The 14,234-nt window shown below is 41.0% G+C and overlaps 1 protein-coding gene across 9 annotated transcripts in view; it reads left to right on the forward strand.

Moving 5' to 3' along the window:
* Positions 1-14,234, forward strand: part of MRTFA (myocardin related transcription factor A) — a 171,569-nt gene that overhangs the window by 110,673 nt on the left and 46,662 nt on the right. For all 9 annotated transcript variants that reach the window (XM_008179277.4, XM_042843516.2, XM_042843518.2 and 6 more), the window contains one exon: positions 7,127-7,192. In XM_008179277.4, coding sequence (XP_008177499.2) covers positions 7,127-7,192 — 66 coding nt within the window. The remainder of the gene's footprint in view (positions 1-7,126; positions 7,193-14,234) is intronic.

Here is a 14,234-nt window from a genome sequence, read left to right on the forward strand (position 1 = left end):
GGTGCCTCTTCATAGATACTGTGCAGCCCCTCAGCCTTTCTACCATCAGAAGGGCTATCAGGCCACTAGGAAGAGCCAGAGGCTACAGTGTAGCTGACACACCACACCGCTGCCATCACCTTTTCAATCCCAGCCACCTAGCAAGAAGGCATTTTGAAGGGATGCTCAAGAGCCATCAACCATTCCCCACACAGTTAGTTTCCCCCTGTTGCCTTTGGTGGCTGTCTGCCTCACTTCCTTGTGATGTGGCAGCATATCACATCAGGCAAATGAATCTTAAACATCTTCTTGACTGGCTACGTGATAGAATTCCTTTCTGCCCCTTCTCCAAGATCCTCCTTCCCATCCCTCTTCAGGGACCCCGCTCACAAAAGGAGTCTCAAACTGGAGATGGACTCCCTAATCCAGTTAGGGGCAATAGAGCCCATATCTCTGGACATCAGGGCAAGGGCTTTTACTCTCTCTATATTTCCTCATCCCCAAAAAGAAGGTGAGGCTAGAGACATATCCTGGACCTCTGACAGCTGAATGTCTTCATTCAGCATTCAAGATTCTGAATGACTACCTTGGCTTCAATAATCTCCTCCCTGAATGAAGGCAACTAGCTTGTGGCAGTCTATTTGAAGAATGCCTATTTTCATGCAAGAGACAGGATGGGTGAGGTAATATCTTTTATTGGACCATCTTTTGTTGGTGGAAGAGAAAAGCTTTTGAGCATCACTGAGATCTTCTTCGGGTCTGGAATGTATGTTTTCAGATAGACATTCAGCCAGCACACAGGAGATTCCTCACTTTAAGATGGGCCTAGTGTGCTTTCAATACACAGTGTTCCTCTTCTGCCTCAACAGTCCTGGGTTTTTTTTGTTTTATTTTTTTGAAGGTATTATCTGTGGGAACAGTATACCTGCACTGAAAAGGAAGCCCAATATTTTCCTACCTAAAGGCCAGGCTGTAGGACAATAATAGCAGGAAGTGCAGGCAGCAGTCACTTCCTTACCCGACTTCTTTCACTCTTTGGGACTTCAGGTAAATCCACAAAAGTCTACTTTAACCGCCACACAAGTTATAGAATTTATTGGAATAAGTCTGAACTCAACTGTGGCCAATGCTTGCTTACCTCAGGACAGAGTCCTCGTGTTAAAGGACCTCATCACCCAACTTTGACTCAGACTCCAGATAACAGTCTGATCCTGCCTGGTAATTCTAGACCATATGGCTTCATGCACCTACACGATCCCCTTCACAAGGCTTCACCTATGATACCTCCAGGTATTGTTAAAGATGGTCTGTGCTCTGAGCAGGGACTCTCTGGACCAGAGATCTGTAGAGCAGTGACTTGAGTCTCCATTCACAACTTTACTAGGCGGCATTATGCCCTGGTTCAAGCGTCTGCTGAGGGATGCTTCCTTTGGATCAGTGATCCTAAAGATCTGTGATGCAGAAAACTTCCTCACACTCGCCTCCTCAGTAAGCATAACTAATACCCCTAGGGACCAGTACTCAAAGAAGAAAAGGTTTACTTACCTTATAGTAAATGGACTTCTTCAAGATGTTTGATCCCTATGGGTAGTCCACGACCAGCCCTCCTTCCCGTCTGCTCAGATCTTTGTTTGATTCACGGTAGAATAGGAACTGGAGAGCCAGATGGTCTGCACCACCCCTTATACTCTCAATTCAGCGCATGAGGAGGTATAGGATGCAGGTGCAGACCAATGGACGCTGCTATTGAAGAGTCTTCCAGCCTCAGGTGCAAATGCATGTGCAACCACAGTGAATACCCTTAGGGACCATACTTCTTGAACTCCAGTTAATATAAGGTAAGGTACGTAACCTTCCTTTTTGATTCACTTTACAGGTGGCTTAAACTTTATTGTGATGCTTGATGAGTGACATTTTTATAGCTTTGGGATCCTTCAGAATGCAAGGCAGTATAGAAATGTGATTATTTCAGCAATAAATGTTCTATATCCAAGGTATTTCGGGGCCTCTCCACTAAATAGCTCTCACTTTTAATCTACATATTTCTTTGGTTCTTCTAATGAAAAAGATAATTCAGAGCCTAGTATTTTTTTTTTTAACTTTTGACACTGTGTGTAACGTCTCCTGTGACTAAAGCATCTTTTTTTTGGTGGTTTCACATTGTGAAACACCAGGGGATTTACTGTCTTTATAATTCTGGTCATACTTTTAAACACTAAATATAGTTTACAAATAGACTCACATATGCACATTTGAAAAACGCTACTGCTGGGCTAGATGACATGGTGGTAAAAGCAACTGAGCTCAGCCTTTGCTAGTGTTCCCACCATTGTAAGTGCTGATGCAGCTCTGCACTAATGCTAGAATAACAATAGGAGAGTTCCCTAAATAGATGCCGTCCCAGTGAGTTAAGCTCCCAGCTCCTACCAGCCATTGGTAGGTGAGTTACTGAGCTCTGGTCTAATAGGGTGTGTTGGTGTAATTCTCCACTGGTGCAGTTCTAGGGTTAGATTAATAGTAGTGAACATATAAGTGCTATGTTTTACCATCAGTGCAGTGCCACAGGTAGTAGCTGTAGTGTAATTGTCTCTGATTTTTGTTAGTATAGACACACTCATACCTACTGCTTCCACTAGAGCACTGTGCATCTCCCACCCTTTCTCTGGAGCTTTTTAATAATACTTTGTATTTGGTTCATCAGAGGCTTTCAGACTCCTTTACGAACTTTAATTAAGCCTCACTTCATCTCCTTGCGAGGTAAGGAAGCAGCATTATTCCCAATTTACAGAAAGGGACAATAAGACATACAGGCTAAGTGACATGCTCAGTGTTGTACAGTCTTTGGCACAGCTAGGAATAGAACACTGGAGCTTTGATTCCTAAACCCCTGTTCTAACCACTAGATGTACTTTCTTCTTTAACAGAGAATAAGATTAGTTCCTATTATGTTTGATTTTGAATTAATTTTAAATATGTGGGGGAGAGGGGGGAAGTGCCATTTTCTGAATATTAAAGAAAACAGAGTGAACTAGTCCATGGCCATAAATTGCTTTTATAAAACTCTTCTCGTTCTTGGCAGACCTCAGTGAATGGCAGCCTTGAATTGGCTCTAGGGACATCAGTTACCCTATATATATGAGTCACACACGTGAACAGGTGATCTCCTAAATATATGGAATTCAATAACACGTGGAATCCAGAGTACTTATTTAAGCCCAAGGAGTCTGGAGGAGGGGTCCTTCCCTCCGCGATCCCCCTCAAATAGTGAACTGTGGAATAACCCTTGAAAAAGTGCATTCTATGCTGGCAATGTTTTACCCTTGAAATCTTTTGTGTGCATGCACAAAGTATTCTGTCCTGTTGATATCACTTGATAAGGGATGTACCTTTCAGGATATTTTTTCTCTGTAAATGACTTTGGGCTAGATTTTAAAAGGTATTTCAGGATTTATGTCACAATGGAATCATTGGGAGTTAGGTGCCTAAGTACCTTTAAAAATCTGGCCCGTTGTTCCTTCTCTCTTCCTTCTAGTCAACCATATTGGCAATGATTGGTTTCTTACTGTAAAATGATGCCTTTTGAATACAGTAAACAAATGAGAGAGAAGAATTCTTCAGTTCAATCCAAGGTTTTGTTAATAGGAGTAATGGAATGAGATTTGAGCAAAGGAAAATTTAGAATGAATATCTGAAAATATTTCTTATTAGTGAGAGCCATTGTTGAACTGTGGAGTAGTGTCCCAAAGATATTGTTGAAAGTTCCATCACTTGAATACTTTAAAACAGAGTGGGATAAGGCACTGGAAAGCATACTGTTGGGAATATTCTGCATTAACTAGAGCATGGAGATGGGAGAAAGATGGACTAGATCTGACCAATACTGTGACTCACTCACACCCTCGTTCACTTCTTCAAAAGGGCTATTTTCCCCCAAAATAAAGAAAATTATAAGCAAACTTGATTGGGAGGAAAAACTTAGACCAATATGAATGAAGATTGGATGCCCATTAGATGGACAAAAAGTCCCAATTCCATGCCCAAGGAACAGGATGACTGTGACTAAAAGCCCATCTGGGTTCAGTGGCAAAATAAAGGCAACAATTAGAGATTAAAAATCAATATATAACTAACGGAGAAAAGGGGAAACAGCAATCCATATAAATTAGAAGTTATAAAGTGTAGAAAATTGATAGGGGAAGCTTCAGATGTCAGGGAAAAATCCCTGGTTAACAGAACTAAGGACAATAAGGAAGGGGTTTTTTAAAGTATATTAGGAACAAAAGAAATCATAGAAATTGTATAGGCCCATTACTTGGTGGAGATGATAACGCAGAGAAGGCTCAGGTGTAAAATAAATATTTTAGTTGCAGATTTGGCAGGAAGCAGGATTGTGTACTCTCATCATATGAAGATGATGAAGTACTTTCCAATCCATTAATAACTAAGGAGGATGTTAAACAATATCTACTAGATATACACATTTTTAAATCAGCAGGCCCCAATAACTTGCACCTAAGAGGCCTAAAAAAGTTGGCTGAGGAGATCTCTGTCCCACTGATGTTAATTTTTAATAAATCCTGGAATATTGTGGAAATTCCAGAAGACTGGAAGAGAGGGCTAATGTGCCAATATTCAAAAAGAGCAAGTGGGATGATCTGGATAACTACAGACTGGTTAACCTGGCATAATTCCTGGGCAAAATAATGGAAAAGCTGACACAGGATTTCACCATTCAAGAATAAAGGATAGAAGTATAATTAATGCCAGTCAATATGGTTTTATGGAAAATAGGTCTTGTCAAACAAACCTTATTTCATTCTTTGGGATTACCAGTTTGGTTGACAAAGATAACTGCGTAGATGTAATATACTTAGACATGTGTAAGGCGTTTGATTTAGTACCTCATGATATTCTGAATTAAAAAAAAATAAAAGTATATAATATCAATAAAGCACATGTTAAATGGATTAACTGGCTCTCTGAAAGATGTCAATAAGGAATCATCAAATCTGGGTTATTCTAGTGGAGTTCTGTAGGAATCAGCCCAATGCTAGTCAATATTTCTTCAATTATCTGGAAGTAAATATAAAATCACTGCTGATTTAAAAAAAAAAAATGTGGGGATGACACCAGGATTAGTAGAGGGATAAATTTTGATAGGATAGTCCTACAGAGTGATCTGGGTCACTTGTGAAGTTGGGCCCATTCAAAACAAATGTGTACTAATGCAGCTGAATGTAAAGAGGATTATGTCCTGAAAAGGATCTGTGGGTCATAGTGGACCAGCATCTCAACATAAGCTCCCAGTGTGATGCTGTGGCTAAAAGGGCTATGCTAACCATTGGATGTATAAATGGGAGCAATGAGTAGGAATAGGGAGGTGATTTTTACCTCTGCATATATTATTGATCAGACAGTACTGGAATACTGCATACTGTTTCGGTGTCAACCTTTTAAATAGGATGGTGAAAGATTGGAGGGCATGGAGAAAAGATGATTAATGGGTTGGAGAAGATGCCTTACACTGAGAAACTTAAAGAGCTCAATCTGTTTAGCCTATCAAAAAAAATTGAAAGGTTACTTGATTTGTGTATAAATACCTTTGCAGGGAGAAAATACTGGGTACTAAAGGGTTCTTTAAACTAGTGAAGAAAGGTGTAACAAGAACCAATGGCTGGAAGCTGAAGCCAGACAAATTGAAATAGAAACAAAGCACAAATTTTTATCAGTTAGCATAATGAAACTGGTGGATTCTTCATTTCTTGAAGTCTTCAGATCAAGACTGGATGCCTTTCTGGTAGATGTGCTTTAGCCAAACACAAGTTATTGGGCTCAATACTGGGGTAACTGGGTGACTATGATCTGTAATATACAGGAAGTAAGATTAGGTGATCTAATGGTCCCTTCTGGCCTTAAAATCTATGAATCCTTGCCTTGAAGAGTGCACAGGTTAAATTCAGATAGATGGGCAAAAAAGAGGCAATTGGAAGAGGAAGGATAAGGGTTATGATAAAATAATGAATGAGCCTGTAAGGCATGTGCATATGCTAGTGGTTCCATTGTATTTGTTTGGGGGTTTTCTTATCTGTCTTCTCACAGACAATGCTGAAAAAGTCAGTTTCTTTGCCTTCCAATTTCTCTGGATCCGACCAAAGAGCTACGGCATTCAGCATGTGACATTGTGTATCAACTATTTTGAACAATTGCAAAAGCTCTTTTCTTAAATGGGAAGAGTTTGTCTACTGTAAGGATGTAGATGATACAAGTACCCTGACAAAGGCATGAATTTGAAGAGAGGATGGGACCCAATACTTATTAGTATTAGCTCTGGTTTCCAAGTGCGATCTTATTGTGGGAGCTGTACTTTGATGTTAGATGGACACCCCCCAACTCGTCTCATGAATGAATAGTTTTAAGGGACGAACCACACCCTTTGCAGCCTGCATGCTGCGGTTGTAATAAGTATGTTGAAGGTTTGTGTTTGAAACACTGAAGGAGTTTTATTTGTACTAAACATTTTAATGTGTCACCAAAAAATAAAATAAAATCCCAGTAATGGTGAATCTGGTGTAGGAGCATCTCTAGATATTCTTTAGATGTCACCTTGAGGACACGATGTGAGGATGCTACAGAATTTGCAGGTGGAGGGGAGAAATAGTCATATATCTTGCACTTCAAATACATTTTAGTGACCAAGATATTGTATAAAAATAACAGGCACATGGGCAATTACAATTTTAGGAGCTGTTTGGGACTTTAGTGTTGGACCCTTCCCACTGGAGCACAGTCAATCCATATTTTGTTTGTTTTTAAATGTTCATGGTTTGGAGAGAGAACTTGGTGCTCTACAGCTTCTTGAGAAACAGGCCTGACTTTTCTGCTTTGCGGATTTTTATCGTCCTGCCAAGACCCTTTGCAACTTCCTCTCCTCGTCACCCACAGCGAATACGGAAACCTTGCTGCTTAAGGCCACTTCTGCAATTGCAGGAGTGCAGACGAGTGAGGTGGGAGGAGGGGGCTTTCTCTTCCGTTCTCACTTATTTTGGAGTCAGAAGAGGAAAATACAGTGTATTTGAAAATGTGCCCAATGTTGTGGTGTCTCCAACTGATCTGTTTCCCTCTCTCCTCTTTCTCTGCCACCCTGCAGTGCTGCAGTTGAAGCTCCAGCAGCGACGGACACGGGAGGAACTGGTGAGCCAGGGGATCATGCCGCGTAAGTACCATTTAAACTTTTTTCTTCTCTCTGGGCATTTCTGTCACCTGCTTGTGAATGAGGGGAGGTGGTTTGTGTTGGGGTTGAAACACCTGACCCTCTGTTTCTGCATAAAAAATGCTAGATGTGAGAGCCCCACCCCATTTCACCAGACCGCCTTCTAAAGTATTAGGGCTACCTGTAATACCGAGAAGCAGTGTTGGCAACAAGTTTCTTTAAGTGTACTCAAAATACAATGGCTGTATTGCTTGCTATGAAAGCCTTTTGGAGAGTGTGTGTCATATTAGAAGTGCCTTACATACTCGGCACATGCTGATAATCACTCTTAGCAGGCTTCCTGCCTTTAGAGCTTCCATTCTTGTCTGTCAGCTCCCCATAACTCTTATGTGGCTGTTGTGAATTAGTCTGTCCATATCCACACACGTGGTAAGATTTCTACTCATGCATACAAGATGTCAGGACGGTAAGGCAGCTCTGTTCCTACCTTTGCCAGATTATTAGAAACGCATTTAGTAGGAATCTGTGGGGAACGGCAGATTCTGTTGCAGGGAGAAAGATCTGCAGACACTGTAACGTGATAATATTAATGGGTGGGGTAAGTATACTGCAACACTGAACTCAATGTGTGCATGACTAAATCAGGTTTGGAGAACATAAGAACAGCAATACTGGGTCAGACCAAAGGTCCATCTAGCCCAGTATCCTGTCTTCTGACAGTGGCCAACTAAGTGCTTCAGAGGGAATGAACAGAACATGTAATCATCAAGTGATCCATTTCCTGTTGCCCATTCCCAGCTTCCGGCAGACAGACTAGAGACACCATCCTGGCTAATAGCCATTGATGGACCTATCTAGTTCTTCTTTAAACCCTGTTATAGTCTTGGCCTTCGTAACATCCTCTATCAAAGAGTTCCACAGGTTGACTGCATTGTAGGAAGAAATACTTCCTTTTGTTTGTTTTAAACCTGCTGCCTATTCATTCATTTGGTGACCCCTAGTTCTTGTGTTATGAGAAGGAGTAAAGCACACTTCTTTATTTACTTTCTCCATACCAGTCATGGAGAACAGCTTTTTGAACATACAGAAAGATGCCTGTAGAAATGGGGCTGAATAATTTGGTTAAAACTTCTGAACCGGGTAACATTTTCCATGTGCATGAGCAGCAAGCGAACAAGGGAGCACCAAAGAGTAGGTGTGAGTTATTTTTGGTGTTCTCTGCATTTCCCCTGAACGCCTTAGGGTCAGTTAAACTGTTTCCTTCTTTAAGAAACCTCCCCCAGCGCACACACCTCTTTAGTGTCAGCTAAAACCAAAAGGGGCTACACTATCTCTTTGGACAGGGGAGGTAGAGAAGGGGATTTCCTGGGGTGTACACTGAAATGATAGTGCCTTCCCCTTCTAAAATAATACAGTTTGTCAACTCTAAGTTTGTGTAATGAATACCTGTCAACATCACTTTGTCAACTGGAGTACTTCAATGTAAGGTAGTGATCTGCTCCTGGCGGCTTGAAAGACCCCATTTTTAAAATTCCACCACCAAATTTAAAAAGGAAGATTGGGTTGATTTGACGGATTTTGCTCTCTTCTTGGATACTAGTAACTCATGCCTACCTGTGATTACTTTTATCTAGGGCTGTCGATTAATCGCAGTTAACTCAAACGATTAACTCAAAAAAATTAATCACGATTAAAAAAGTTAATCGTGATTAATCACACTGTTAAACAATAGAATACCAACTGAAATTTATTAAATATTTTGGATGTTTTTCTACATTTTCAAATATACCTATTTCAATTACAACACAGAATACAAAGTGTACAGTGCTCACTTTATACTATTTTTATTACAAATATTTGCACTGTAAAATGATAAAATAAATAGTATTTTTCAATTCACCTCGTACAAGTACCATAATGCAATCTCTTTATCGTGAAATTGCAACTTACAAATGTAGATTTTGTTTGTTTGTTACGTAACTGCACTCAAAACCAAAACAATGTAAAACTTTAGAGCCTACAAGTCCACTCAGTCCTACTTCTTATTCAGCCAATCGCTCAGACAAACAATGTTTGACAAACATTATTATGCCCCTTCATGCTTCGGCTACCAATACAGAGGACATGCTTCCATGCTGCTGATGCTTATTAAAAAAATAATGCATTAATTAAATTTTGACTGAACTTCTTGGGGGAGAATAGTATGTCTCCTACTCTGTTTTACCCGCATTCTGCCATGTATTTCATATTATAGCAGTCTCGGATGATGACTCAGCACATGTTGTTCATTTTAAGAACACTTTCACTGCAGATTTGACAAAACGCAAAGAAGTTACCAATGTGAAATTTCTAAAGATGGCTACAGCACTTGACCTAAGATTTAAGAATCTGAAGTGCTTTCCAAAATCTGAAAGAGATGAGGTGTGGAGCATGCTTTCAGAAGTCTTAAAAGAGCGACACTCTGATGCGGAAACTATAGAACCCGAACCACCAAAAAAGAAAATCAACCCTCTGCTGGTGGCATCTGACTCATAATGATGAAAATGAACATGTGTTGGTCTACACTGCTTTGGATGATTATCAAGCAGAACCTGTCATCACCATGGACGCATGTCCCCTGGAATGGTGGTTAAAGCATGAAGGGACATTAGAATCTTTAGTGCATATGGCATGTAAATATCTTGCGACACTAGCTACAACAGTGCAATGCAAACAAACACCTGTTCTCATTTTCAGGTGACATTGTAAACAAGAAGCAGGCAGCATTATTTCCTGCAAATGTAAACTAACTTGTTTGTCTGAGCAATTGGCTGAACAAGAGGTAGGACTGATTGGACTGGTAGGCTCTAAAGTTTTACATTGTTTTATTTTTGAATGCAAGTTTTTTTTTGTACATAATTGTTGTACATTTGTAAGTTCAACTTTCATGATAAAGAGATTGCACTACGGTACTTGTATTAGGTGAATTGAAATATACTATTTGTTTTGTTTCTGATTACAAATATTTGTACTGTAATAAAGTGAGCACTATACACTTTGTATTCTGTGTTGTAACTGAAATCAATATATTTGAAAATGTAGAAGACGTCCAAAATATTTAAATAAATGGTATTCTATTAACAACGCGATTAATCACGATTAATTTTTTTAAATCACTTGACAGACCTACTTTTATCCATGTGGCACGAACAAATAATTCTACAGAGCAAGTTGGTTGCCTTTAGGAGGAACCAGATTGTCCCAGTAGTCAGATATTTTCAACAGTTTTTCCCAGGAGAAAACATTCCCATACTCCATACAGGGCCTTCACCTCCCCAGTTCAGTTGCGTACATGAATGCTGTCTGGTGCTATCAGTATTCTCAGTATATTTGTCAGGTTCAAAGCACATATCTATTAGAAGTTTGTTTTCCCCATGCGGTTGCATCTTTCCTTGTCTGCAGTTGTGAGACAGCATTAAGTCTACATTTTCAAAAGTGACTCGTGATTTGGGGTTCTTCAGATTTTGGGTGTCCAACTTTTGAGATACCTTAAAAGAGACCTGATGTGCAAAGGGTGGGTGCTCAACCCTTTGAAAATCATGTTCCTTTAGGGGAGGTGTCTCCAGATCACCCCAAATCGCTAGTCACTTTTGAAAATGTAGACTTAATGCTGTCTCACAACTGCAGACAAGGAAAGACGTAACTCCATGGGACAAACAAACTTCTAACAGATATGTGCTTTGAACCTGACAAATATACTGAGAATACTGATAGCACCAGACAATGTACAATGATCACCTCTATAGTCACTTTTGGAAATCTTGACCATGTTTTCTAAATGGTAAAACAAGTGAACTTTGCAAAAACTTGTTCTCTTTGCAGCACCTATACTTGACGGCTTTTATCACAAACTAAAGGAGAACTCTCTTCTAGAGGCCCCTTGTTAAAATATTGGCAGGATGCAGAAAGGCCCTGTCTACTGAAGAGAAACCATCATAGCAGAAGTGTTCTTAAATATTATTTTAAACCAGTTTCTTCTAATCATAGTGCCAACATAGTTTGTCTGTCCTCTATGAATCAGGCATAACTGTTTTAAAGTAGCATTTAAAGTGTTCCTAAGCTGGGTTGCATGATAATGAGAAGTTCAAATGTGAAATGAGAAGTCAAGATGTTCAAAACAAAATTCCCTTTTTAGCTCTGGAAATGGAACATGCCATATAGCCAGCCACTGCTCCTATAGGGAGCTCACACTTAGGGCAGCTCCGAGTGTCTACTTTCAGCTCTGTAGTACAGAACTCTCTGCCTTAACACTGGGAATGTCCAGGTTCCCTATTCCTCTCCATACCTCTTCCCCATGCACCTTGCCTGTGAAAATGCTCAGGTACTCAGTCTTATTCCCTTCCTCCTGCTGTTGCAGAAGCCCATACTCTCAATCATGTCTCCCACCTAAAACCTTTAACCAGGAGACAGACAGGCATCAGACATCCTAGATTATGCTGTTTAGTCACAGAAGTCAGGAGGAAGCTTGGAGCTGGATTAGGGGATCTCGTGTCCTCACGCTGCTTGAGACTCTGGTTTGCATCTAGCCCCTGTTTGCCATCTGGAGGGCCTTGGCAGTGCATGAAAGAAAAGTGGTAACTGAAATACTTTCCAGTTCCTGGTTCCTCCAGCTGAACAGTGATGTGAATTGGAGAAGCTGTTTGTGCAGGGCATAGAAGCAGCTGTTTAGTGCCTGTAGTGCAGGCTCATCTTCCGGTACCCTTCATTCCATTGTCTGAGACATGAGTCTCAAATCTAACACCATTTAACTAAAAGCCTCGACTGTGCAGAGAGCTCCAGACATAGGATTACATATTTCATATCCCATGCTTCCTCTATCTAAAGACTGCTTAGGCTCCATGTCCTGGAGGAGGTCAAGGTGCTGCTACTCAAGTTAAAGTGCCAGCATGTGTTGTATTATTCCGGGGGTGTGCATTTGTGGGGTGTTCTTCTCAGAAGAACAGAGTTGGGAGCAGAGCATCTTGTTCCCAACTGGAATTTTGTTGGCGGGGGGAGGGAGAGTAAAGTGGCATATTTTAACATTTGTTATCAAGTACACTTAAGCTCACTTGAATGCCCTCTCAAGGCTGCCTATCTACTGTTGGAGGGATGCGTTTTACTGTGTGATGTAAATGTCTCATGGTTAGAGCTAAAGCTTTTAGGTATGTGAAAAGAGGATTTAAAATAATTGGGTGGTGTGCCTTCATTAATTCTGTTGGCACCAGAGGCTCAAATTCCTTCTTGTTTCTTTGTTTTTTTCAGTTTTGTTTTTACTTGGTTACCACTGGTGCAAGGTCAGAGTTGGAGATCAAAATCTTCTATAGCCCCCAGAGCACGTACAGCAGGGGGGATGAGTAGTACACTGTGCCTGCAGCTTGTATACCTGAGCCTTGACCAAGTGGGATCTTTCCTAGCAATGAGGGGAATTCAGTGTTCATGGTCTGTTCAGTTCTTGGCCTTGCTATTATTGGAGGCTAGTTAGTGCCAGAGTCAAGTTTTTGGGTACTAACGTGTTTTTTTTTTTAAATATTATTGTGTGAACAGGGTGAATCAGCCTTTCCCCTTGACATATAAATTGAACACAAAACATAGCTCCCTTTTCTAAGCTGGTGTACTGTGTAAAAGGAATAGGAAGATGTTGCCAATTGGCAGTTCTGGAGTTCAAAGCCATATTCTTAGTGTAGATGACTTATTTTTTCATGGCATTGGAATATTAAACACATTATAAGATAGTTGTCTGTCTCCCTCCATCCTGAAATGACCACTTGCGCCAGAGCTATGCAGCCACTTCTGGGGTGGAATGCAGCTGTGATGGGTTAGAAACCTCCCCCCCCCCCCCTTCTGGGATGCCTCCTGAGGTACTGGGATTTCATCGAGCCTGCCTGCTCCACTAGCCTGAGCTCCCTCTCCCTGTTTTGCTGAATCGGGCTCTTTGGTCTCTGGCAGCACACACACAGGTAGGGAGCACCAGCTGTAGAATCACAGAATCTGCAAACAGCAATATGGGAAGATTCAGCTAGGAAATTGCCGAGCACTCAAGTGCCGCTTCTCTCTGGAAAGTACACCCAAGATAATATTGTCTTCCGCTGTATAAAAAGATCTGCACAGCGCAATCTCATAAAAATTCACCCTCTCCCTCAATGTGAAGAGAGATATGCACAACTTGTTTCTCCCCCTCCCACCCAGTTATAAATTGCACAAACTGGGTTATGTTATAAACCAGAAATAAGTTTATTAGCTATAAAAGGTAAATTTTAAGTGATAAGAGATAGCAAACAGAACAAAGCAGATTACTAAGCAAATAAAACAAAACACGCAGACTAAGCCTGATTCACTAAAGAAACAGGTTACAAAACGTAATTTCTCATTCTAAATGTTAACTTTAGGCAGGATGCAGAGTTTTGTAGCTTAGATTTCCAGTTATTTCTCTTCACAGACTAGACTTCTCTGTCTCAAGGTTTGTCTACACTGGCACTTCGTCAGCAAAACTTTTGTCGTTCAGGGGTGTTAAAAAAACCACCCCACCAAATGACAAAAGTTTTACCGATGAAAAGCGCTGGTGTGAACAGCACTTTGTTGGCAGGAGCATGCTCCTGCCGACAAAGCCGCTGCTCCTCGTGGAGGGTGGAAATTTTTTGTCAGCAGTAGAGCTCTCTCCTGCCGACAAACAGCAGCTACACTGCATGCCTTTTAGCGGCATGGCTGTAGCAGCACGGTCGTGTTGCTAAAAGCCTCGTAGTGTAGCCGTAGCCTCAGTCTAGACTCAACCCTTGCCTTTCCCTCAGCTTAGTTCCTTTGTTTCTTCAGGTACTTTCAGCAGTCTTTCTTCTTGGGCAGGAAGGCAATAGAGAAGAGTCTGTTTGCCTTACTCCCCAGCCTTAAATAAGATTAACATAAGGCGGGAATCTTTTGTTTCCCAGTCCTGACAGCCTCCCTCCCCCCCTCCCCCCCGTTTAGTAGAAAATTACTAGAAGTCCAAGGGTACATTCACACTACCCGCTGGATCGCGATCGATCTATCGGGGATC

This window comes from Chrysemys picta, chromosome 1 (assembly GCF_011386835.1).
Source record: "Chrysemys picta bellii isolate R12L10 chromosome 1, ASM1138683v2, whole genome shotgun sequence".
NCBI lineage: Eukaryota > Metazoa > Chordata > Testudines > Emydidae > Chrysemys > Chrysemys picta.